The following is a 21710-nucleotide window of genomic DNA, read 5'->3' on the forward strand; positions in this document are numbered from 1 at the left end:
CAGATACGGGGCGTGGTCGGGGCGGGGCGGGGCAGAGACGTGGCAGCCGCGGCGCGAGACCCGTGTTCCGTCCCGCAGCCAATCAGAGCGAGCGTCTGGCGCACGCGCTCTGCCCCGCCCCTTCCGCTCCCGCCCCCTGCTCCCTCCCTCCGCCGTGGCGATGGCGGCGGCGGCCCCGGCGGGCGGGCGGTGGGAGGTGGTGCGGAAGGGCCGGAGGGCACCGGGGGGCACCGGCAGCCGCCGCGCCCTGGGCGAGGCCAACGCCGGGCGGACGCTACCCCTCGGCGGTGAGTGCGGCGGGGAGGGGTCAGGGACGCCCGGATGACCGGGGCTGGGCTTCCCCGCAGGGGCTCCGGGAGGCTCTGTCTGCGGCTGCGGGTCCCGGGGGGCTCGGCCCGACCCTCCCTCATCCCCTAGCGGGGTCGGTGCCGATTTGTCCCGCTGAGCCGGTGGTCCTGGCGCAGCCCCCGTTCACACCTCCCCTCCGCCCGGCTGCAGCGCCCATCGCCACCTCCGGCACCATCTTCGAGCTGGGCTTCGAGCGGCCGCTGAAGAAGCAGAACAAGGAGCAGGTGCCCCCCGCCGCCGCCGCCCCGCCGCCCCGCCGGCATCACGCCGCCAGGACCGCCAAGAAGCCCCCGGCCAACGGCGCCGGCGTCAAGCCCGGCAAATGCCGCTCGCTGGAGGAAGCCCTGAAAGCCGTGAGTGTGCCCGGCTGGGCTGCCGGGCCCGTGTCTCTGGGCCACCCATCCCTCCCTGTCCCCCTGTGCCCCGGCTGCTCCCCACCCGCTCCCGTGGCGAAGGGACCCCGAGCTCCGGGTGCCGCTGGTCCCCCCGGAGCCCTTCTGTTGGTTCCCCGCGGGTAGGGACATCGATCCCCCTGCTGCTCCCTCGCTGATCCCCCCGCTGATCCCCTGTTGATCCCTCATTGTCCTCCCATTGAGTGCCCATTGATCCCCCACTGAGCCGCCAGTTGGTTCCCCCGCTGCTCCTCCCATTGCTCTCCCATTATCCCCCCATTTGTCCCTCGTTGTCCCCCTGTTTGTTCCTTCGCTGTCCCCCACCCCTCGCTGTGCCCACGCTGCCCGTGTTCCCCACCCCCAGGACATGATGCTGAACTCTGGACGTGGCACTGAGGAGGGCCCGGGCCCGTTGTCCCCTCCCTGCCGGGACCAGCACTCGTGCCAGCACCGGCTGTCACCGGGGTGGTACCGGAGCAGAGCAGCCGGTGCCCGGCCCGGTGCTGGGTGCTGTGGTGAGGGAGCTCCCGGTTCCTCTCCTTGCCCACTCCCTGTCTGCTGCCTGGGAGCCATCCCAGGGGAGCTGCCTCCTCCTCCTCCTCGCTGAGGTGCTGGGGAGCCCTTACTGCTCTGGGGGAATCCGGGGAACCCAGTTGTGCCCCTCTGGCGGTGCCCGAGCTCCACGGGTGACACCCAGGAGCCCCACGTGGCCTCGGCGGGGGGAATGGCTCCTGGCTCACACCCCATGGTCACGTCTCACCCGTGTCCTCAGCACCCCGAGCCCCCCGCAGTGGGGTGGGGGTCCCTGCAGGCGGCTCTGCACACCCCACAGCAGTTACCCTGATCTGGGTCTGGGTCAGGGTCAGGGCAGACCCTCGGGGGATGCCCTGGGGCCACTCAGTGACTGTCCCCACCGTGCCACCCCTGCTCCATGAGCTCTGCTGACAGCAGCGTTCAGCTTTTTGATGTGGCAGCAGATATTTTTTGCCCACGTTCCCCTTTTTAAAGTGCTGTCTGGCATGAACACACCACCAAGGGTGCCCAGCTCAGATTTAATAACCTGCCCTGGAGGCAACATCAGACCCAGCGGGCCTGGGGTCTTGCTGCAGACCCCTTTACCCCTGGCTGCAGACCTTTACCCCTGGGGTGAGGACGGGGTCTCTCCCTGCCTGCCCATGGGTCAGCTGTGTCCAGGAGCAGACAGACAGACAGACAGACAGTGCCTTTGGTGTCAGACATCAAGGAGGGAGCCAAGGGGCTGCTGTCCCCCCGTGTGTGGGTGCTGGGTGGCTCATCTGGTGGGTCTGGGTGCAGGTGGCTGTCCTCTCCTTGAGCACCCTGGTGCAGAGCTGCCTGGTGGTGCTGATACCCCTCAGGACCTGAGGTTAACTTCCTTCTTTCTAAACTTTTGTGACCATTTCTGATCGCTCCTGGGTTGAATCTTTCCTTACCTTGTCACTTCCAGCTCGACCTGGCGGATCTGCAGAAGGAGCTGGATAAAAGCCAGAGCGTGTTCCCTGAGAATCCCTCTGTCTGGGTGAAGGACCTGGCCGGGTACCTCAACTACAAGCTGCAGGCACCTCGCGGTGACCCCCTGCTCAGCCAGTACCCCCACGGTCAGTGTCCCCCACCCCGTGCCTGCTCTGGGGGGGTTGTGCCCCCTGAGGTGGGCAGAGCCACCCTGACCTCTGTGGGCAGGCTGGAAGCAGCTGGGTGCTGTGCTCTGGGACAGGTTTGAGGGTGCAGAGATGATTTTAGGGACACTGGAGAGGACATTGTTATAACAGTCACAGGCATGAGAGGGAAAATCTCCTGGTCTCACTTGAGACCCATCCTGCAGCCTGGGCTCTGCCTCTGCAAACTCAGATACTTGGGTTTTTCTTTTCTTTTTGCCCCCATCCAAAGAGTTTTTCCTGTGACAGAACTGCTGTAGGAAGTTCAGAAACAGTAAAGGCACAAGAGTGTGCTTAATTTCAGAACATAAACAGGGATCATGTGCTTGGTTCTCTGGTGTCACCACAGTTGCCTTTCATTGACCACCAAGACACTGGAATTGTGTTGGTAAATCGTGCCAGGGGCTGCTCCTGTGGGATTCACAATTTGCTGGCAGGTTCTGCACATCTGCTGCTGAGGGACATGGGGCAGTGGTGGCCTTGGCACTGCTCAGGGGAGGGTTGGACTGGATGATCTCAAAAGTCTTTTCCAGCCGCAACTCTGTGGTTCCGTGATTCTGTCCCCCTCAGCTTCCAGAGGGATATTCTGGCTGGAGTTGCCTCTCAGGCAGGACCTGTTGGTTTCTGCTTCCTTTGAGCACTTGGGACGAGGGGTAAAGGAGCAGAACATCTTCCCAGAGCCTGTGTGTGTCCCATGGCACCAGCATCTCCCAAGGAACAATCCCTTATTGCAGAGTTCATCCAGTTCCAGAGCCCAGACCAGTTTGGGTGGGAAGGGACCTCAAAGCCCACCCAGTGCCCCCCCTGCCATGGTCAGGGACCCCTCCCCCAGCCCAGGGGGCTCCAAGCCCCATCCAACCTGGGCTGAGACACTGCCAGGGATGGGGCAGCCACAGCTTCCTTGGGCAACCTGGGCAACCAGGGGCTCAGCACCCTCACCCCAAGGAATTTCTCCCTCCCTCTCTCCCTCCCTGCCCAAGATCTCCTCTCCATCTCCCCTCTCCCAGCTGCAAACCCTTCCCCCTCGCAGGGTCCCATCCCTCCAGGCCCTTGTCCCAAGTCCCTCCCCAGCTTTCCTGGAGCCCCTTCAGGCACTGGAATTCAGTTCATCTAACACAGGGCAATGGGAGAAGGTCCCTCTTTTCCCCGTTGTGCTGCTCCCCAGGGAAGGTCTCACAGGGGGTTGCTGACCCCCTGCCCCCTGCCCCCAGATTACCCGTACTGCCTGCTGAGCAAACCCCTGCGCAGCATCATCCGCTCCCTGCTGGGGCGCGCGGCCGGCGTGCTGGAGCTCTTCTTTGACCACTGCATCTACACCATGCTGCAGGAGCTGGACAAGACCCCAGGTGAGGGGGGTGGGGCAGGTGGGTGCAGGTCCTGGGGGGTTCTGTGACTCTGTGGTTGGGGCCTGAGGCTGCTCGGGGCTCCCAGAGCTGCCCTGAGCTCCTCTGAGAAGGTGGGGTGGGGAACACAGTGCTGCTGCTGGGGCCAGGGGGGTTGGGACTGGAAATTTGGGAAGAATTTCTCCCTGGAAAGGGTTGTCAGGGCCTGGCCCAGGCTGTCCAGGGCAGGGCTGGAGTCCCCATCATGCCTGGAGGGGTTTCAGAGAAACCCCTGGGGATGTGGGGATGAGGGATGTGGGTGAGGTGGTCTTGCAGCAGTTCACTGGATGATCTTCAGGGGGAAAGTGAGCCCTGGGAAGCCCCCAGACTCCAGTGGGATGGTTCCTGTCCCTGCCTGCTGCCACTTTGGAGGGCAGCGGGGGTTTTGGGGAGCTGCTGAGGGGATTATGAGGGTCTGTGGGGTGAGTCCTGCTCCTGGAGCTGGGGGAGCAGGGCAGGGGTGGGGGCAGTGCTGGGTAGGACAGGACCCACACTGCTGTGGCGGGGCTGGTGCCCAGAGCTTGTTCCCAGGGAGCAGGACAGGGCTGTGCCAGGGGTTGTCACCCCTCTGCCGCCTTCCCAGGGTGCCACATGAGGGGGGGGGGCCCTGGCTGAACCTCCCCGTGCTGCCTTCCAGGGGAGTCCTTGCACGGGTACCGTATCTGCATCCAGGCACTGCTGCTGGACCGGCCCCGGATTGCCACCATGAACCTGGGCAAGGTGAGACCCTCACCCCCTCTGCCTGCAGACCCCTGCTGTGGGCACCCAGGGGGTCCTGCTCTTCTGGGAGCCACATCCCCATGTGGTGCCAGCAGCTCTGTGTCCCTGGGGCTGGGCTCTGGGGATCCCACCCACCCCACATCAGCCCCACTGGGTGCTGGGGGTCCTTCCTGGGAACTCTGCCCAGCTCCTGCCTGATGACCCCACGAGGTGACATGGTTCTGGGGCCATTCCCAGCAGGATGGGATGGGATGGGATGGGATGGGATGGGATGGGATGGGATGGGATGGGATGGGATGGGATGGGATGGGATGGGATGGGATGGGATGTGGTGTCCTCCATTAAGCTCTCCTTGTCCCCCCAGTACCTGGAGGTGCTGCGGTCCCACCAGAACCGGCCTGTCAAGTGCCTGATGGTGCTGTGGGCACTGGGACAAGCTGGCTACACCGACCTCCACGAGGGCCTGAAAGGTGAGAGCTGCCTGCCCAACCCCCTGTGGCCCCCTCCCCTGGGGACCACCAGGCTGGCTGCCACCAGTGGCTGCCTGGGTCCGTCACCAGGGGTGGGGACAGTGCAGGACCCCCCTCTGCCCCCCTGTCCCACAGTCTGGCTCGGTGTCATGCTCCCGGTGCTCGGCATCAAGGCGCTCTCCCCGTACGCCGTGGCATACCTGGACCGCCTGCTGAGGTCAGTCACACCTCCTCCTCCCTTGTCACCTCTGTTGTCACCTCGGTTGCCAGCTCTGGGGTGTCACGGGGTCGGGTGTTGCAGCAGCAGCACAGCAGCCAAGCTCTGGTGCTGGGGTGAGGTCAATGGTGGGCACTGAGGAGCATCCCCAGCTCTGCCAAAGCCTTTGAGAGGTTTTAATGAAGGGTTTCTCACCCAGTTGTGGTGTCTGGTTGTGCCCAAGGGTTTCCTGAGGTGCAGGGAGCCAAACATCCCTGCTCCCCCGGCCTTTCCCAGCCTTTGTCCCGCTGGGTTCTGCCATCTGGCTGCTCCTCTCACCACCCATTCACCATCGGGGCCTGCCAGACCCTCTGCAGCCCCTCGGGAGTTGGGGGGGGGAAGGGCACAAGACCCCCACGCCAGCCCCCCCTGTGGGTGCCAGCACTGCCCCTGGCTGCAGGAGCTGGGGGTCTCCCACAGCCCCCTGGCTCAGGGGGTGGCTTTCCCTGGGCAGGGTGCACCCCAACCTGACCAAAGGCTTCGGCATGATCGGACCCAAGGACTTCTTCCCCCTCCTGGACTTTGCCTTCATGCCCAACAACTCGCTGACACCCAGGTACACCCTGTCTGTGTCCCCACGGTGTGGCTGTGCGGCGGGGCCACCGTGGTCTCCCCAGTGGTCTCCCCGGTGGTCTCGGCAGCCCCCCCGTGTCTCCCCAGCCTGCAGGAGCAGCTGCAGCAGCTCTACCCCCGCCTGAAGGTGCTGGCGTTCGGTGCCAAGCCCGAGGCAGCTCTGCACACCTACTTCCCCTCCTTCCTCTCCCGAGCCACCCCCAGCTGCCCTCCCAGCATGAAGAAAGAGGTGAGCCCTGGGCAGGGGGTGCGGGACCCCCACCCTCTGCCAGCCCTGGTTTGGGGGGTGGCACACAGCCCAGGACCTGGTGTGTCCCACATGCCAGCCCCAGGGACAGGAGGACAGGGAGGGGGTGACACTGGGCTCTGCTCTCCCCAGCTCCTGACCTCCTTGAGCCAGTGCCTGAGCATGGACCCGCTCAGCTTCAGCGTCTGGAGGCAGCTCTACACCAAGCACCTCTCCCAGTCCAGGTGGGTGCCCCCCAGCCCCGGGCCTGGAACTGCCCCCAAGGGCCTGGAACTGCTGCTGGGAGCTCCTGACACCCCCCTCTCCTGCCCCCCACAGCTTGCTCCTCAACCATCTCCTGGAGTCCTGGGACAGCAGCAGCAAGAAGGTAGGAGCAGTCTGTGGCATGAGGAGGGGCATGGGGTGGGCAAACACCGTCCCCTCTGTGGCCACCCAGCTCCAGGGACCTGCCCCACATCTCGGTGCAGGAGACTCTGAGGTGCACCCACAGCCTGGTCCATCCCCCAGGTCCTCAGTGCATCAGCCCCCCCATCCCCTCTCCCTCCTGCAGCCTCAGTGGTGCTGGGTGGGCTGGGTGTGCAGTGCCACCATCTCAGTGTGCCCAGTGTTGTGTGGTTGGTGCCACCATCTCCATGTCCCCAGTGCCAGGTGGTTGGTGCCACCACCTGGGTGTCCCTGTGGTCAGTGCCTTGGCTCTCTCCCTCCCCAAGGTGCAGCAAGCACTGCAGGACACAGTTTGTTCTTTCAAAGTGACAAATGAGGAGCTGGCAGCGAGGGGCCCTGGGGGTGACCCAGACGTGGCCGCCTGCAATGCTGCCTGCAAGGTGAGACCTGGGCAGGGGGACAGCTGGGTTTGGGCAGGGGACAGCTGGGTTTGAGCTTGGGGACAGCTGGGTTTGGGCAGGGGGACAGCTGGGTTTGAGCTTGGGGACAGCTGGGTTTGGGCAGGGGGACAGCTGGGTTTGGGCAGGGGACAGCTGGGTTTGGGCAGGGGACAGCTGGGTTTGAGCTTGGGGACAGGGACAGCTGGGTTTGGGCAGGGGACAGCTGGGTTTGGGCAGGGGGACAGCTGGGTTTGGGCAAGGGACAGCTGGGTTTGGGCAGGGGACGGCTGGGTTTGGGCTTGGAGACAGGGACAGCTGGGTTTGGGCAAGGGACAGCTGGGTTTGGGTTTGGGGACTGCTGGGTTTGGGCTTGGAGACAGGGACAGCTGAGTTTGGGCAAGGGACAGCTGGGTTTGGGCAAGGGACAGCTGGGTTTGGGCAGGGGACAGATGGGTTTGGGCACAGCTGGGTTTGGGCAGGGGACAGCTGGGTTTGGGCAGGGGACAGCTGGGTTTGGGCAGGTGACAGCTGGGTTTGGGCTCGGTACCAGGGTTGTGGTTGCCTTCCAGCCACCAGCACACCCCAGGCAGTGTCCCTGCAGCAGAACATCTGTAGGACACAGTGGGGGCAGCTGGTGCTGGCCCTGGTCCATCCTCCCAGCTGCTGGGCAGATGGCACTGCTGGTTCCCAGTGGGAAGGCTGTGGGGGTGGGGGGGTGCCAGCAGCCCCCAGAGCCAGGCAGTGATGGGGCCTGGTCTCCTGCCAGGAGCTGCTGTGCAGGATGAAGGGTCAGGGCTTCCCCTGGTCCCGGCTGCTCCTCCTTCTCCTCCTGCTCTGCACCACCGGGTTCCTCCTGCACGACCTCCGGACACACGGCTCATTCCAGGGTAAGGTGGTGGCCGTGTCCAGAGGAACCACGGTCACCATTCCCCTGTGTGAAAACCTTCCTCCCCCCCAGCTGGGTCCCTGGGGGTCCGTGGAGGTCTGGGGGGGCTGTGTTGAGCTGGATGTTCTCAGCAGACTGCAGACAGACCCCCTCTGCCTGTCCCCTCTTGGGGGTTCCCTCACCACTGCCCACCCTGTGTTTTCTTCTCTCGGGGTTTTTTAGGCCCTCTCAGCAGCTTTGTGGATCAGCTCTGTCCCTGTGTCCCCAGGGGGACAGAGGGGGTGTCCAGCCCGGCCCAGGGGGCTCAGGGATGGGCTCTGGTCTCTTCCAGCCTCCTCCTCTGCTGCTCTGCTCCGTTCCTGCGGTCTCCTGCCCGCTGGACAGAGGGTCTGGGGCTGCTGCCTGGAGGGGTACAGGTCAGTGCTGGTCAGGAGGGTCCTAGCCTGGTGTGTGGGTGCTGGGGTGGTCTCAGCAGGGTCTGTCTCTCCCCAGGTGGTTGGCACGGACGCTCCCAGTCCACGGCTCCCGGGCTGCTGCCCTCCTGCAGCCCCGGCTGGAGCAGCTCTGGGCACACAGCGGGGTGCTGGCCCGGCACGTGTCCCAGCACTGCTGCTCCCTGCTCTCCTGGCTCCAGCATGGACTGCCCAGGCTCGCTGAGTGGGTAAGGAACAAAGGGATGGGGCTGGTGGGAAAGGTGCTTTGAGATCCTTGAGTCCAACCAGAACCAATTGCCTTGGTCAGAAGAGACCTTCAGGATCATGGAGTCCAACCATAACCAGACACTGACAAGTCCTTCCCTAAATCAGATCCTTAGGGAATGTGTCCATGGGACTCTTACACATCTCCAGGGATGGTGACTCCACCACTCCTGGGCAGCCTGTCCCAGTGTCTGAATAGTGCCCAGGCCACATCTCCAGGCATGATGGGGACTCCAGCCCTGCCCTGGGCAGCCTGGGCCAGGCCCTGACAGCCCTTTCCAGGGAGAAATTGTTCCCCAGCTCCAACCTAAACCTCCCCTGGCACCACTTGAGGCCGTTCCCACCTGGGCACACAGGGGGGCACCACGGGGCTGTGGGGACAGCGGGGTTCAGCAGAGCTCCTGGGGGGGTGGGTGGGTGTCCAACCATCACGTCACCCTCTGTCCCTGCAGCTGCAGTCCTGGCTCCCCGAGTCCCTGCTGTTGGTGTCCCAGTGTGTGTGGGAGGTGCTGGTGGTGCTGGTGAGGAGCTGCCTCCTGCCCCTGCTGGAGGCCACGGCCACCACGCTGCAGCGGGGCTGGCAGACCTGGGGGGACTCCTGCGGGTGAGTCACTCCCTCTGTCCCCACACTGACCACTGTCCCACGGGGGTCCTGCCCTCACACACCGACACAGGATTTCACAGTTCCCGGGTGCAGGAGGTCTGCTTTATCCCACCCAACACAGAGCTGGGCTTCCACCCCAGGGCACAGCAAAGTTACAGCCTTCGAGTCAGCTGATAGATCACTGCCCAGTGATTATCAACTTCAGCATCTGAAGGGGCTGCAGGAAAGCTGGGGGAGGGCTTTGAAGACGGGGGGGTAGGGAGAGGACAAGGGAAATGGGGTAAAACTGGAAGAGGGGAGATTGAGGTTGGACTTGAGCGAGAAATTGTTTGGGGTGAGGGTGCTGAGCCCCTGGTTGCCCAGGTTGCCCAAGGAAGCTGTGGCTGCCCCATCCCTGGCAGTGTCTCAGCCCAGGTTGGATGGGGCTTGGAGCCCCCTGGGCTGGGGGAGGGGTCCCTGACCATGGCAGGGGGTGGAATGAGATGATTTTTTAAGGTCCCTTCCATCTCAAGCCATTCTATGCATGTATCATTACACAGTGGTATTTGAGATCCTAAAGCCCAACCATTACCTTGGTTGGAAGAGACCTTCAGGACGAGTCCAACCTTATATATGTCTGATAGATCATTACACAGTGGTTACAGGATATTTGCAAAGTCTTTGTCATTTTCCATGGGGTCTTCTTGTCCTTCAATTTTAACGCTTATTTAGTTCCTTCAGTTCTTCCTTAGCTGACTTCTATAATTTCTAATATTAATAATATTAGAAGGGTTGGACCAGATGATTTTTGAGGTCCCTTCCAACCTGAAGTTTAATGTCCATTCTTGATTCTTATTTAAAGTTCATCTTCTGGCCATCACACCTCACATCAATTTTTCTTATTTGGTTCCATTCTAAAATTACTCCAGTGGTTTATTAATTAATAAGCACATCTGTCTCTAAGGCCCTTAAGCAAGCACACCTTCAAAAATATTAATTTTTATCTATTGTAAAATGCTGATCCAGTTGATGAGCTACACTGGGTTTTTGGGTTACCTGGGGGAGGAGGCTTGGGGGCTGTCTCAGGAGAAGCAAGAAAACATTTCTCATCCCCCCTCCTGGATTTCCCAGGGGGTCCGTGTCGTGGGGCTGCGTGGGGGAGCAGCTGGCTGGGATCACCTACTCCTCCTGGATCTACCTGCACAACACCACCCTCACCATCACCAACTGGGCCCTGGCTGCCATCTCGGGACCCTGAGGAGAAACCTCCAGCCCTTGGATGGACCCGGAACGGGGACTTTGTGCTTGGGGGGAGGGGGTGGCATTGTCCTCTTCTGGGGGAGCACACATGTCCTGCTTTTCCCACCTTTTGTCCCCTCTCTAGGTCACCACCGGGTGAGTGACCCCCATGTGACACCCCCGTGACATTCCCACAGATCAATGAAACAGACACATTTTTATGGTGTGGGGTTTTTTTCCTATTTAATTACTGGGAGTTTTGCCACCCCCCCTGCCCCGGGCGTCCCCCCCAGGTACCTCCAGGGCAAGGAGAAGGGGGTGTCACACGTGTATAGATCCGTGTGCACACACACACGTGTCCTTACACCCATGTGTGTGTCTGCACGCGTGTTCAGGACCGCGTGTGGGTGGGTGCACATCGCACATGTGCTGTTCCCTACATACGTGCGCACACGTGTGTGCAGAGGAGCTCCCGGGGGGGCGTGGCCAAGCGAACGCTGTGGGTGGTCTGTGGGGGGGCGTGGTCAGCGCGGTGTGTGGTCGGTTGGGGGCGTGGCCTCGGCCGTTCTGCGCTCGGTTGGGGCGCGGTCTGCGTTGGGGGCGTGGCCAGAGCGGGGGGCGTGTCCGCGGCCGTTGCCCGGGCGCCGTCGAATGGGCGGGCGCGTTGCTGGGGCGCGTCGGCCAATGGGCGGCGAGATTGGTGTCGCCGGGCGCCGGTGGGGCCGGAGCGGTGCGGGGCGATGCGGGCTCCCCACCGCCATGGAGGTGCGGTGCGGGGGGTTGCTCTTCAGCTCCCGCTTCGACTCCGGAAACCTGGGCCGGGTGGAGGTGGTGCAGCCGCCGGGCGGGGCGGGGGCCCGGGGGGCGGCTCTGCCCCCCGCTGACTACGAGTTCAACGTCTGGACACGGCCCGACTGCGCCCAGACCGAGTATGAGAACGGCAACAGGTGACAGCGGGGACACGGGGGGACACCCCCGGACAGGGGGCGTGGGGCTGGGGGGTGCGGAGAGGGGCTGGGGAGAGGGGGGGGGGGGGGCAGGCAGCAGGGCTGGGGGTGCTGCGGGAGGGAGCGGGGGGGTCTCATGGGGTCCGTGCCCCTCCCCTCTCCCCATAGAGGGGGCTGCCGGGGTGCGGGGGGCTGCCGGGGTGCGTGCCTCCAGCGGGTAGGGGGCTGGTGCGGTGTGGGGTCAGTGGGACCGGGGGTCAGGGCAGCTGTGGGGATTCGTGGGGTCTGTGCCCCCCTGGGGGTCGCTCCTGGGGGGGCGATGGGGGGGCTGGGGGGCCCGAGCGGTGGGGTCAGGTACTCCCGGGCGAGGGTCTGATCCGGCTCTGCTGCCGCTGCCCCCAGGTCCTGGTTCTACTTCAGCGTGCAGGGAGGTGCCCCGGGGAAGCTGATCAAGCTGCACATCGTCAACATGAACAAGCAGAGCCGGCTGTACTCCCAGGGCATGGCCCCCTTCGTACGGACCCTGCCCGTGCGGCCACGCTGGGAGCGCATCCGAGAGCGGCCCTGCTTCGAGGTGGGGAGGGGGCTGGGGAGGGGCAGGGGGCTGGGGCTGGGGCCGGGGGGCGGTGGTAAGGACACAGCTCCTTCCCAGGGCTGAGGAGCCAGGTACTCGGTGGGGTGCAAGGCTCCCGCCGGATAGTTTCCCTGTTGTGAGGGAAAGCCGTGGCTCTGCCCTCGGTGTGTGCCTGGGGGGTGGTCTCGGGGAACCCCCTGCCCTCCAGCCAGGTGTCCCCCGGGGGAGCGGGGTCTGCAGGGGTGAGCAGGGAACCGAGGGCTCTGCTGGAGACAGGCTGAGGGCCTGGGGGAAGTGAGTGGGGGGCTGCAGTAGCAGTGCTGGGAGGTGTCTCTGTGTGGTCTCTGCTCCACCCCTGCTCGGTGCCTGTCCCAGATGGTGGAGACACAGTTTGTTCTGTCCTTCGTCCATCGCTTCCTGGAGCACCACGGGGCCACCACGTACTTTGCCTTCTGCTACCCCTTCTCCTACACCGACTGCCAGGAGATGCTGGCGCAGCTGGACAGACGCTTCCAGGACTGCCAGCACATGTCTCCCAGCAGGTGCCTGTCCCCAGACCCCTGCCCACCCCCGCCCCAGCGGGGGGGCACAGTTTGTGGGGGTCCCCATGTCCCCCCTGGTGCCTCCAGGTCCCATCTGCAGCAGCTCCCCCTGAGCCTGTGCTTCCGTGGGGCCTACAGAGAGTCCTTTGGGACAGATCTGCAACATTCCCCAGGGAATTCTGGAGGGGCTGTAGCAGACTTGCAGCCCTGGGTCTGGAGGCTCTGAGGGGCCAGGACCCTTTTGGTTTCCCTGTCCTGTTTGCGGGAAGGTCCTGGCACCTCCCCTGCTGCTCTCTTCCCCACAGCCGTGGGGACCTGGCTGCCCACAGCCAGCTGGGAAGTTTCCCCTGGGCTCAGAAAGTTCTTCTGGGAGCCAGAGAACAAGGCCACTGCTTGGGTACCCCCAAAGCTGTCTGTGCCATGGGGCTGGGGTCTTAAAGTGCATTATTGGAAGGGGTTTGTCTTTAGTTGTCACGTGATGGAGAACAAGAAGAACTTTGGGGTCCGGCGGTGGGCTGGGCACTGCTGCTGGCAGGGCCAGGGGGGCTGAGCATCCCCCCTTGCCCCCAGCCCCCTCGACTCGGTCTATTACCACCGGGAGTTGCTGTGCCACTCCCTGGACAAGCTGCGGGTGGACCTGGTGACTGTCACCTCCTGCCATGGCATGCTGGAGAAGCGGGAGCCCCGCCTGGACAAGCTCTTCCCAGACACCAGCACCCCCCGGCCACGCCGATTCACCGGGAAGAGGGTGAGCTGCCTGCTGGTGTCACATCCCACAGGGCTGGAGCAAAGGCTGTGACACCCTCACCAGGGAGCAGCAGCCACCAGGAGCACCTTGCACCCCCTCAGCACCCCGAAACAACCTGTTTCGTGTAGCACCACGAGCCTGTTCCTCGGGGCAGAAACTAGGGTGGGCTTTCTCTGGAGGTTTGTTCACTCCTCTCTTTGTTGCTGTGGACCCGTGAAGCTGTGAGTTCCAGAGTCATCAAGGTTGGAAAAGATCTTTGAGATCATGGAGTCCAACCCTTCCCCCACCAGTGCCCAGACCACCCCTGCCCCATGTCCCTCATCCCCACATCCCCAGGGGTTGCTCTGAAACCCCTCCAGGCATGATGGGGACTCCAGCCCTGCCCTGGGCAGCCTGGGCCAGGCCCTGACAACCCTTTCCAGGGAGAAATTCTTCCCCAGCTCCAACCTAAACCTCCCCTGGCACCACTTGAGTTGTGCCAAAAGTTCCTCTTGGACCATCCCTTGTTCCTTGGGAGCAGAGCCCGACCCCCCCTGGCTCCAACCTCCTCTCAGGGGGTTGCAGAGAGCCAGAAGGTCTCCCCTCAGCCTTCTCTGCTCTAGGGTCAGCACCCCCAGGTCCCTCAGTGCCCCTGAGCAGACTTTTGCTCCAGACCCTTCCCCAGCTTCACAGAGAAAGCAGCTGGCAGTGCTGGGGGGTATAGTCCTCGTATCTGTGGGGGACAAGGATGGGCAGGGGCTGGGGTGGATCTGGGTCTCCTTTTGCAGCAGGTAAAGCAGCCCCCAGACACTGTCAGATTGTCACACACAGCACCTCATTGTCTGTTCCATGTAAAGGTTTCAGTTTCAGCTCCATCTCAGGCAGGGGGGGCCCCGGGGAGTGTCCAGCTCCTCACTGAAGCTGTCTCAGTGTCCTGGGACAGCAGGAACCTTCCCATTCTCTCTCTGTCCTTGTCTCCAGGTGTTCTTCTTGAGCAGCAGGGTCCACCCAGGAGAAACACCTTCCAGCTTTGTCTTCAACGGGTTCCTGGACTTCATCCTGCGGGAGGAGGATCCCCGTGCCCAGATGCTGCGACGGATGTTTGTCTTCAAGCTCGTCCCCATGCTGAACCCCGACGGGGTGGTGCGGGGCCACTACCGGTGAGTGGGGGGGCCCTGGGGACAGCCCGAGCCCAGCTCCTGCCCTGGAGCCCCCCGTGGGTCTGCCCACAGCCGTGGGGAACCACCCCGGAGCCCCCTGTGGGGCTGCCCACAGCTGTGGGGAACTGTCCCGAGACCCAGCGTGTGCAGAGGAGCGACCCAAGGGCCAGGGGCTGCTGCCGGGGGCCTGATGTCTCCCCCCGCCCCATCCAGGACGGACTCCCGGGGGGTGAACCTGAACCGTCAGTACCTGAGCCCCGATGCGGAGCTGCACCCCGCAGTGTTTGGGGCCAAGGCCGTCCTGCTCTACCACCACGTCCACAGCCGTGTCCTGCCCGGTGCTCCCGACTGGAGGACGTTCGTCTCCCCGCTGAGCCCCAGCTCCCTCAGCACAAAGTCCTCCAACCCCCCTGCCCGGGGCAGCCTCCCCGCCCTCTCCCAGCTGGAGAAAACCAACAACCTCCGCAACGCCTGGCGCCCCGGCACTGCCCCCGGCCCCCCCCGGGACCTCCCGAGCCCCGCAGCGCCCACCCCCCCTCTGGGCAAGGACCCGGGGCTCTGGATCCTGCCCTCCAGCCACTCTCCAGAGCCCTGCCAGAAGCAGGAGGAGGAGGAGGAAGAGGAGGAGGGCAGGGGGCTGCCGGCAGCCCCCCTCCCCGAGAGCATCCCTCCCCAGGACAGTGGGCTGGCCTACTACGTGGACCTGCACGGCCATGCCTCCAAACGGGGCTGCTTCATGTATGGCAACAGCTTCAGTGATGAGAACGATCAGGTGAGGGGCAGGGGGGGTGGGCTGGGACCCTCGCACTGTTCCAGGTCCCCGGCACTCCCCCCTGCTGCAGGGTGGGAGGTCAGGACTGGGCTTCGGAGCTGGGGGGACTTTGCAAGAGGGAGGGGCTGACCCTGCTCTGCCTCAGAGAGATCTGGGGAAGGGTCCGGAGCAGAAGTCTGCCCAGGGGCACTGAGGGACCTGGGGGTGCTGACCCTAGAGCAGAGGAGGCTGAGGGGAGACCTTCTGGCTCTCTGCAACCCCCTGAGAGGAGGTTGGAGCCAGGGGGGGTCGGGCTCTGCTCCCAAGGAACAAGGGATGGTCCAAGAGGAACTTTTGGCACAACTCAAGTGGTGCCAGGGGAGGTTTAGGTTGGAGCTGGGGAAGAATTTCTCCCTGGAAAGGGTTGTCAGGGCCTGGCCCAGGCTGCCCAGGGCAGGGCTGGAGTCCCCATCATGCCTGGAGGGGTTTCAGAGCAACCCCTGGGGATGTGGGGATGAGGGACATGGGGCAGGGGGGGCCTGGGCAGCATTGGGTTGTGGTTGGGATCAATGATCTCAAAGGTCTTTTCCAACCTAAGTGAGTCTGTAACTCCATGACTGAACTGGAAGAGGCTGGTGCCACTCCCAAGTTGGATCTTTTTGGGTTGATCATAGGGAGTGAAGACCTGTGGGTCAGGGAGGGTGTTGGAGCAGGGATGAGCAGTAAGAGAAAAGTCTCCTTCCCACAATGGCAGCTGGGGAGGAAGGCTGCACGGGGGGACAGGCAATGTCTCTCCAGAGTCTGTGATCGTGTAGAACCATGAAACCCATGCTGAGGCTCATCCTGTAGGAACTGTTGATCATCTGGGAGGTCAGAGGGGGGTTTCTGGTTGAGGGACATGGGGCAGGGGTGGCCTTGGCAGCATTGGGTTGTGGTTGGGATCAATGATCTCAAAGTTTTTTTTCCAAATGTAAAGATTTCATGGTTGCCTGATGTGGGAGGGCTGTGGTGCTGTGAGGGGCTGGGGTTGTTCAGATGAGTCCCAGGCACCACTGCAGAGCCTGGCACTGGTACTGCTGGACCAGGACATGCAGCTAAGGAGCAGGCTCACCCCTGCTCCTCTCCATGTCCCAGGTGGAGAACATGCTGTTCCCCAAGCTCATCTCCTTGAACTCCCCTCACTTTGACTTCATGAGCTGTAACTTCTCAGAGAAGAACATGTACGCCCGGGACCGGCGGGACGGGCAGTCCAAGGAGGGCAGCGGACGAGTGGCCATCTACAAAGCCCTGGGCATCATCCACAGGTAGGAAACCTTCCTGACTGACTCTCCTGCCCAGCTCTGCTCCCCCTGGAAGGACTGGGGGTTCAAGGGAAGTTGAAACAGCTCCTGCGGGGCAGCCAGGGGGCTGGGGATGGTCAAGGAGGGTCTTGGGCTGTGCTTCCCCCTGTCCCATCATATCCCTTCTGCATCTTGTCATAGAGCAGCTTCTGCACAGCTTTCCCAAAGGAATTCTGCTCTTCCCAGATATTTCTGTTTGCATGGAGACATGATTAAAAACTGTTCAGTTGTGGTGGGCTCAGCTTCCCCACTGGCATGCAGAGTTGTGGTACAGGCAGCCCAGAGGATTGTCCCCTCTGCTCTGCTCTGGGGAGCCCCCCCTGGGGTAAAGCTGTGTCCATCCCTGGGGTCCCCATCAGCAGAAGGACACGGAGCTGTTGGAGCCAGTGCAGAGGAGGCCCTGGAGCTGCTGGGAGGGCTGGAGCAGCTCTGCTCTGGAGCCAGGCTGAGAGAGTTGGGGGTGTTGAGGCTGGAGAAGAGAAGGCTGCAATGGGGAGACCTTAGAGCACCTTCCAGTGCCTGAAGGGGCTCCAGGAAAGCTGGGGAGGGACTTGGGACAAGGGCCTGGAGGGATGGGACCCTGCGAGGGGGAAGGGTTTGCAGCTGGGAGAGGGGAGATGGGGATGAGATGTGAGGGAGAAATTGTTTGGGGTGAGGGTGCTGAGCCCCTGGTTGCCCAGGTTGCCCAAGGAAGCTGTGGCTGCCCCATCCCTGGCAGTGTCTCAGCCCAGGTTGGATGGGGCTTGGAGCCCCCTGGGCTGGGGGAGGGGTCCCTGACCATGGCAGGCATCTCAAGCATGAGCTTAAGGTCTTCCAACCCAAACCATTCTAGAATTCTTAGTGGAGAGATAAGACATCCCTGCTGCTCTCCTGCCCTTCCCCAGAACCCTGCCCGCTGCCCTGTGGGTCTTGTTGCCAGAAAATCAGCCCCACATGAGGCTTTGCCCCTGGGGAGCCTCATGCTGTCCCTTCTGCTCCCCTTGTCCTGTCTGTAGCATGAGTTTGCCAGGGGTGACCCCAGAACATCTCCTGATTGTTACCTGACCCTGAAGGGCAGTGGCTGTGGTGGCCCTGGTGGCTGTGGGTGCTGTGAGTGTTGGTTTAATAGAAAAGGTGGGTGCTCAGGCACTTTGGAGCTCGGTGCTCAGCCATCACTCACCCCCTCCAGTCCCCCTATGGCCAACCCTTGCTTTGCACTTGTTTTGGGGTCTGCTTCCCTGCATCCTGTCCCATTGCTGCTTCTCACCCCACAGCTGCTTTTTCCTGCTCAGCAGACATGAATTGGGTCAGTGGGTTCCATGGCAGGAGCCGCATCCCTCCCCCACCCCGGGCTTCTGGGGGATGCAGGGGGGTGACACGGGGTCCATTTTGCTCCCCAGCTACACCCTGGAGTGCAACTACAACACGGGGCGGGCGGTCAACAGCATCCCTGTGGCCTGCCACGACCAGGGCCGGGCCAGCCCCCCGCCCGCGCCCACCCTGCCCGCCCGGTACACCGTGGAGCTCTTCGAGCAGGTGAGGGGGGGGGCCAGCCCGGCCGCAGCTCCGCCGGAGCCCGAGGTGGGACGGAAGGAGCTCGGGGGGGGGGGAGGGGGAGGCAGTGCCTGGGGTGCGGGGCTGGGGCAGTGTCCGGGGTGCGGGGCCGGGGGTGTCCCGCCCATCTCAGCCCCCCCGTGCCCCCCGCAGGTGGGCAGAGCGGTGGCGGTGGCTGCGCTGGACATGGCCGAGTGCAACCCCTGGCCCCGGATCGTCCTCTCGGAGCACAGCTCCCTCGGGAACCTGCGCGCCTGGATGCTGCGGCACCTGCGGGGGACCAGGGGCGCGGGCGGGGGCCCGCGGCGGAGAGGAGGTGCCAGGACCCCCCCCAGGAGCTCCACGTAAGGGCCGGCCGGGTTGAGTGGTCAGGAGCTGCAGGATAACGCCAGTTAGAGATGATTAATGTGCTCCAAGTGAGTGCCCCCGCAGCTAACGCAGCCCCGGTTATCTGCTTGCTGATCCCCCCTCGCCGGGGCCCCCTCCGCCTCCCTGCGGGGTTTGCTGCTTCGGGAGCTGCGGGGGGGGAGGGGGGTTCCTCGGACCCGGGGGGCTGCGGGTTCAGCCGGCGTCTGCTGCCTCTCCTCTGCTCCCTGCCCAGCCCGGCCTGGGATGGATTTGGCACTGGGGGTGAGGGGAACGACGCTGCTGCCCTGATGGAGGGGGGGGTGGGTGTGACAGCATGGGGCAGGGGGGTCCGCAGCAGCCCCGGGACAGCCCCTTGGGACCCTCCTGTCCCCAGCTCCTCACCAGCCTAGGGCAGAGCCCGGGGGTCCCTGCAGCATCCACAGCCCAACTCTGGGGGCCTGAAGGGAGGGTGCAGAGGGGACCCTTCCCCGCAGAGTCGGGCTGAGCCTTCTCTTCCTCACCCTCTCGCAGGGGGCTGCCGGCCTCGGCCTCCGAGAACGCCCTGTGCCGCTCCAGGAGCTTCAGCACCGGCGGGAGCAGCCAGGACCCACCGCGGGTCGGAGCCCCCCCCAGCACCGCCGCCGGCTGCGGCCGCCCCCCGGGCCCGGGGGGGGAGAGCCGGAGCCCCGGGGGGGGCAGAGGTAAGGGGGGCTGGGGACCCCTCGGGCGCCTCCTGTGGTCCCTGCCCAGCTGCTGCACCGGGCCACAGCCCTGAGGAGAGAGCTCTGCGCTGGTGTCACCCGTGCCCCGATGTCACCCCAGTGGTTTTGTGTGGAAGAAGTTTTGTGTGCTCTGCCAGCCCTGGGTCTGTGCTCAGCTCCCTGCTCCATCCCTGGCACAGCAGCCCTGCCCGGGGCACAGCCCCGTGCTGCTGGGGACCAGGGGGAACACCGAGGGGGACCAAGGGCTGTGCCAAGGCATGGCCACGGGGCTGCTGGAGCAGACAGCACCAAAAACCTGCACTGGCCTTGACCCCAACACTGCCCAGCCCCACGGGGACACGACCAAAGTGCCTTTTCCTTCCCAGGCATCCACCGAGCCCCCACCAGTGGTGGCTGTGGTGAGGCAGGGGGGCACAGAGCTGCAGTTTGTCCCCTGGGGACTGTGAGCTCAGGGCAAGTCCTGGCCATGGGGGTCAGGAGAGAGGCCCCATCGTGTCCCCTGTGCCAGCACCGGTGACCCTGCAGCTGCACCATCAGGGCTGCCAAAACAAGGTGAGGTGCTGGCCATACCCCCTGAGCCCCTCGTGCTGGCAGGCTCGGTGCCAGGGGAAGCCCCAGGTTCCCATGCTGGTCCCACAGCCCCTGGCTGGGGAGCAGAGCTGCAGCAGGAGCCCCAGAGCCAGGCAGTTGGGTGAGTGAGGGTCCCCAGGGCATGGGGGCTGCCTGGGGAACTTGGGGTGACCCTGCTGCTGTTCCTTGTCCCTGGGGCTGTGTGTGCTGGTGCTCCTCAGGAGCCATCCCTCTGTCCCACTGTCCCCTTGTTCCTCGTTTGTCATGTCCATCACCTGCCTGATGGCAATAAAAGGCTGAAGCTCTCCTGGGCCGATGTGGCGTCTGTCCCTCCTGATGCAGAGCCTGTCCTACCCCCAGTGACCCCCTGGGGACAACCCCCAGGCTGGGGGACACCGGGCAGTCTGGCAGGAACAGACCCCATGGGGCTGGAGGGTTGAGGTGGGCTGGCAGGGGGCGGGTGGGTGCTCCTGGCAGGGGCTCTTCCCTCTTGCTGTCACCACGGCCGTGTCTGCACAGGGACCTGCCTGTGTCCCCAGAACACTCTGTCCCCGTGGCTCTGCCCGTCCAGCCCCTTGCTGCTGGCTGCCCTATCCCAGGAGGTGGTCAGGAATGCTCCTGGTGGTGCCAGACCCCTGCCCCGTGTCCCCACCCTGCTGGCAAGTGAGGAACTGTCCTCAGTCCTCTGAGCCCTGGGAAGGGTCTGTGGCACCCCGGTGAGCCCCCTGTACCCACAGCCTCTGCTCCTCACCACGGGGGCTCCTGGCCATGGCTCTGCTGTTGCTCACAACTCCCCTGGGCACTCCCCATTCCCCAGGGGACTCTGTCCTGGTGCCGGTCCTGGGGACACCTCAGCTTCCCCTCCCCTCGTGCCCCCCCCCGAGACCCTCGAGGGGGAAGAGCCGAGTAGCCCTGGGCTGTGCGTGCAGCCTGTCCCCACCTCCATCCCCCTCGCCCACCCCCTGGGCTCAGCCCTGTCTCATTTGCCCCACAGGGATCCCCCCGGCGGGTTCCCGGGCGGCACCGAGCACCGGTACCGGCCACGGAGCGTGGGAGGCCCGGCGCGGCGCGGGAGAGCCGGCGGCTGCCCACGGCACAGCCCCGCTGCAGGTACTGGGGAGGGGGCTGCCCCACAGCTCTGCCCCACGGGCCGGAGGGATGTGGGGCTGTGGAGCAACAGGAGGCAAAAGGGGCTCCCCCCAGAGCCACCTGCAGCCCCCCGGGGCATGGGGCACGGCACAGCAGCCACTGGGCTAAGCTGGGGGGCTTCCCTAAGGGCTGGGACACCCTGTCCATGGAGCCAAGGCCCCCGTCTGTGGGGCCGGGACCCCTTCCCACGGGGTCTGCCAGGCATTCCTGCCCCTCACACTGCTGGGAGCCGTGTGGACCCCCTGTGCAAACGCCCCCCCCCTCCCCCAGTGCCCACCCCCTCCTCTCCCCAGGCACTCCCAAAGAAGCCGGAGATCAGGAGAGCCCCGGAGCAGCTTGGGTAGGTGCTGCGGTGCCAGGGGACCCCCGAGTGGAGCCCCCCGGGCAGCGGGGCTGGAGCTGCAGGGGGGTCACCTGCTGGCAGTGACACCGGTCCCTGTCCCCACAGGGCTCTGCCAGGAGCCCCCCAGATGGGTGCCGAGCATCGAGGGACCCCTCCTGCACCCCCAGGTACGGCCTCGCAGTGGTGGGGGGACCCCAGCCTGGCTCCCCGTGCCGGCAGGGCCTGGGGAGGGGGCCGAGACCCCCGCCCACCCCGCCGTGCCCCCCACAGTGCTCAGCCGCCGGCCGCCCCTCGCCCCGCTCCTCCCGGCAGCTCCTCTGCTCCTGCGCTGAGCCCTGACCGCACCGGGGACCCCCGGCACCCCCACACCCAACCTGCTGCAGCGCCCAGCCCGGCAGGGCCGGGAGGGGCCGGACCCACTCAGCCACCGGCACTGGCACCGGCACCGGCACCATCCCTGCGGGGCAGCCCACATCGTGGCAGTGCCCGCCCCGTGGCACCTCCCGGCGGGGCGGCGGGAGAGGTTTTTAATTCACACGGTTTAGTCTGGAATCATCGTGTTGGTGTTCAAGTTTGTTCAGAAGGAGCGCGGCCTCGGACCGGCACCGGAACCGGAACCGGGTGGGCCCCAGGGAGGCATTAGCGTGCTGCGGGGGGTCCGGGCACCCCCACGGGTGAGGGGCTCAGCTCGGCGCAGCCCTGCGGGAGGGAGA

At 64.5% G+C, this 21710-nt stretch overlaps 3 protein-coding genes across 11 annotated transcripts in view; 2 read left to right on the forward strand and 1 right to left on the reverse strand.

The window, feature by feature from the left end:
* OST4 (oligosaccharyltransferase complex subunit 4, non-catalytic) overlaps window positions 1-21710 on the reverse strand; it is a 59640-nt gene that overhangs the window by 37380 nt on the left and 550 nt on the right. The window contains exons 3-4 of one of the 3 annotated variants that reach the window (XR_011725481.1): window positions 21101-21696; window positions 20975-20989 (exon numbers count right to left, since the gene is read on the reverse strand). The exons of 1 other annotated variant lie outside the window; for it this stretch is intronic. The gene's annotated coding sequence lies outside the window, so the exon portion shown is untranslated. Of the gene's footprint in view, window positions 1-20974; window positions 20990-21100; window positions 21697-21710 lie in introns of those variants that run through there. One more of the 3 variants, XM_071742364.1, reaches the window with a different exon arrangement.
* TMEM214 (transmembrane protein 214) lies at window positions 114-10517 on the forward strand. 4 transcript variants are annotated; one of them, XM_071742318.1, is made up of 17 exons: window positions 114-287; window positions 499-701; window positions 2206-2356; window positions 3625-3759; window positions 4433-4515; window positions 4880-4985; window positions 5121-5202; window positions 5696-5797; window positions 5902-6043; window positions 6194-6285; window positions 6380-6428; window positions 6772-6885; window positions 7652-7772; window positions 8103-8187; window positions 8264-8432; window positions 8922-9073; window positions 9154-9275. In XM_071742318.1, the coding sequence occupies exons 1-17, from the start codon at window positions 161-163 to the stop codon at window positions 9245-9247; spliced, it is 2007 nt and encodes a 668-aa protein (XP_071598419.1). In that variant the 5' UTR covers window positions 114-160; the 3' UTR covers window positions 9248-9275. The 4 variants fall into 4 exon arrangements, with proteins under 4 accessions (XP_071598419.1, XP_071598417.1, XP_071598418.1 ...); XM_071742317.1 differs by lacking the exon at window positions 9154-9275 and adding an exon at window positions 10184-10517 and having other exon boundaries at window positions 115-287; XM_071742319.1 differs by lacking the exon at window positions 9154-9275 and adding an exon at window positions 9613-9932 and having other exon boundaries at window positions 115-287.
* On the forward strand, window positions 10932-21665 carry AGBL5 (AGBL carboxypeptidase 5). Of its 4 annotated transcripts, none has more exons than XM_071742311.1 (14): window positions 10934-11238; window positions 11641-11812; window positions 12188-12354; window positions 12925-13102; window positions 14063-14241; window positions 14455-15013; window positions 16127-16296; window positions 17712-17847; window positions 18019-18209; window positions 18745-18914; window positions 20500-20615; window positions 20948-20994; window positions 21103-21164; window positions 21268-21549. In XM_071742311.1, exons 1-14 carry the CDS (start codon window positions 10943-10945, stop codon window positions 21327-21329), a joined length of 2505 nt encoding a protein of 834 aa, XP_071598412.1. In that variant the 5' UTR covers window positions 10934-10942; the 3' UTR covers window positions 21330-21549. The 4 variants fall into 4 exon arrangements, 3 of the variants coding, with proteins under 3 accessions (XP_071598411.1, XP_071598412.1, XP_071598413.1); XM_071742312.1 differs by having other exon boundaries at window positions 20948-20989; window positions 21101-21164; XM_071742310.1 differs by lacking the exon at window positions 20948-20994 and having other exon boundaries at window positions 10932-11238; window positions 21268-21665.

This window comes from Heliangelus exortis, chromosome 3, assembly GCF_036169615.1.
Source record: "Heliangelus exortis chromosome 3, bHelExo1.hap1, whole genome shotgun sequence".
Taxonomy (NCBI): Eukaryota; Metazoa; Chordata; class Aves; order Apodiformes; family Trochilidae; genus Heliangelus; species Heliangelus exortis.

Excerpts from the sequence above, each read along its gene's own strand:
- AGBL5 (XM_071742310.1), top strand. The coding sequence starts at position 10,943 with ATGGGCGGGCGCGTTGCTGGGGCGCGTCGGCCAATGGGCGGCGAGATT. Across the intron at positions 13,103-14,062 it reads GCCGATTCACCGGGAAGAGG|GTGTTCTTCTTGAGCAGCAG; the intron begins GTGAGCTGCCTG and ends CCTTGTCTCCAG. Across the intron at positions 20,616-21,102 it reads ACGGCACAGCCCCGCTGCAG|GGCTCTGCCAGGAGCCCCCC; the intron begins GTACTGGGGAGG and ends CTGTCCCCACAG.
- TMEM214 (XM_071742316.1), top strand. The coding sequence starts at position 161 with ATGGCGGCGGCGGCCCCGGCGGGCGGGCGGTGGGAGGTGGTGCGGAAG. Across the intron at positions 702-2,205 it reads TGGAGGAAGCCCTGAAAGCC|CTCGACCTGGCGGATCTGCA; the intron begins GTGAGTGTGCCC and ends TGTCACTTCCAG. Across the intron at positions 2,357-3,624 it reads GCTCAGCCAGTACCCCCACG|ATTACCCGTACTGCCTGCTG; the intron begins GTCAGTGTCCCC and ends CCCTGCCCCCAG.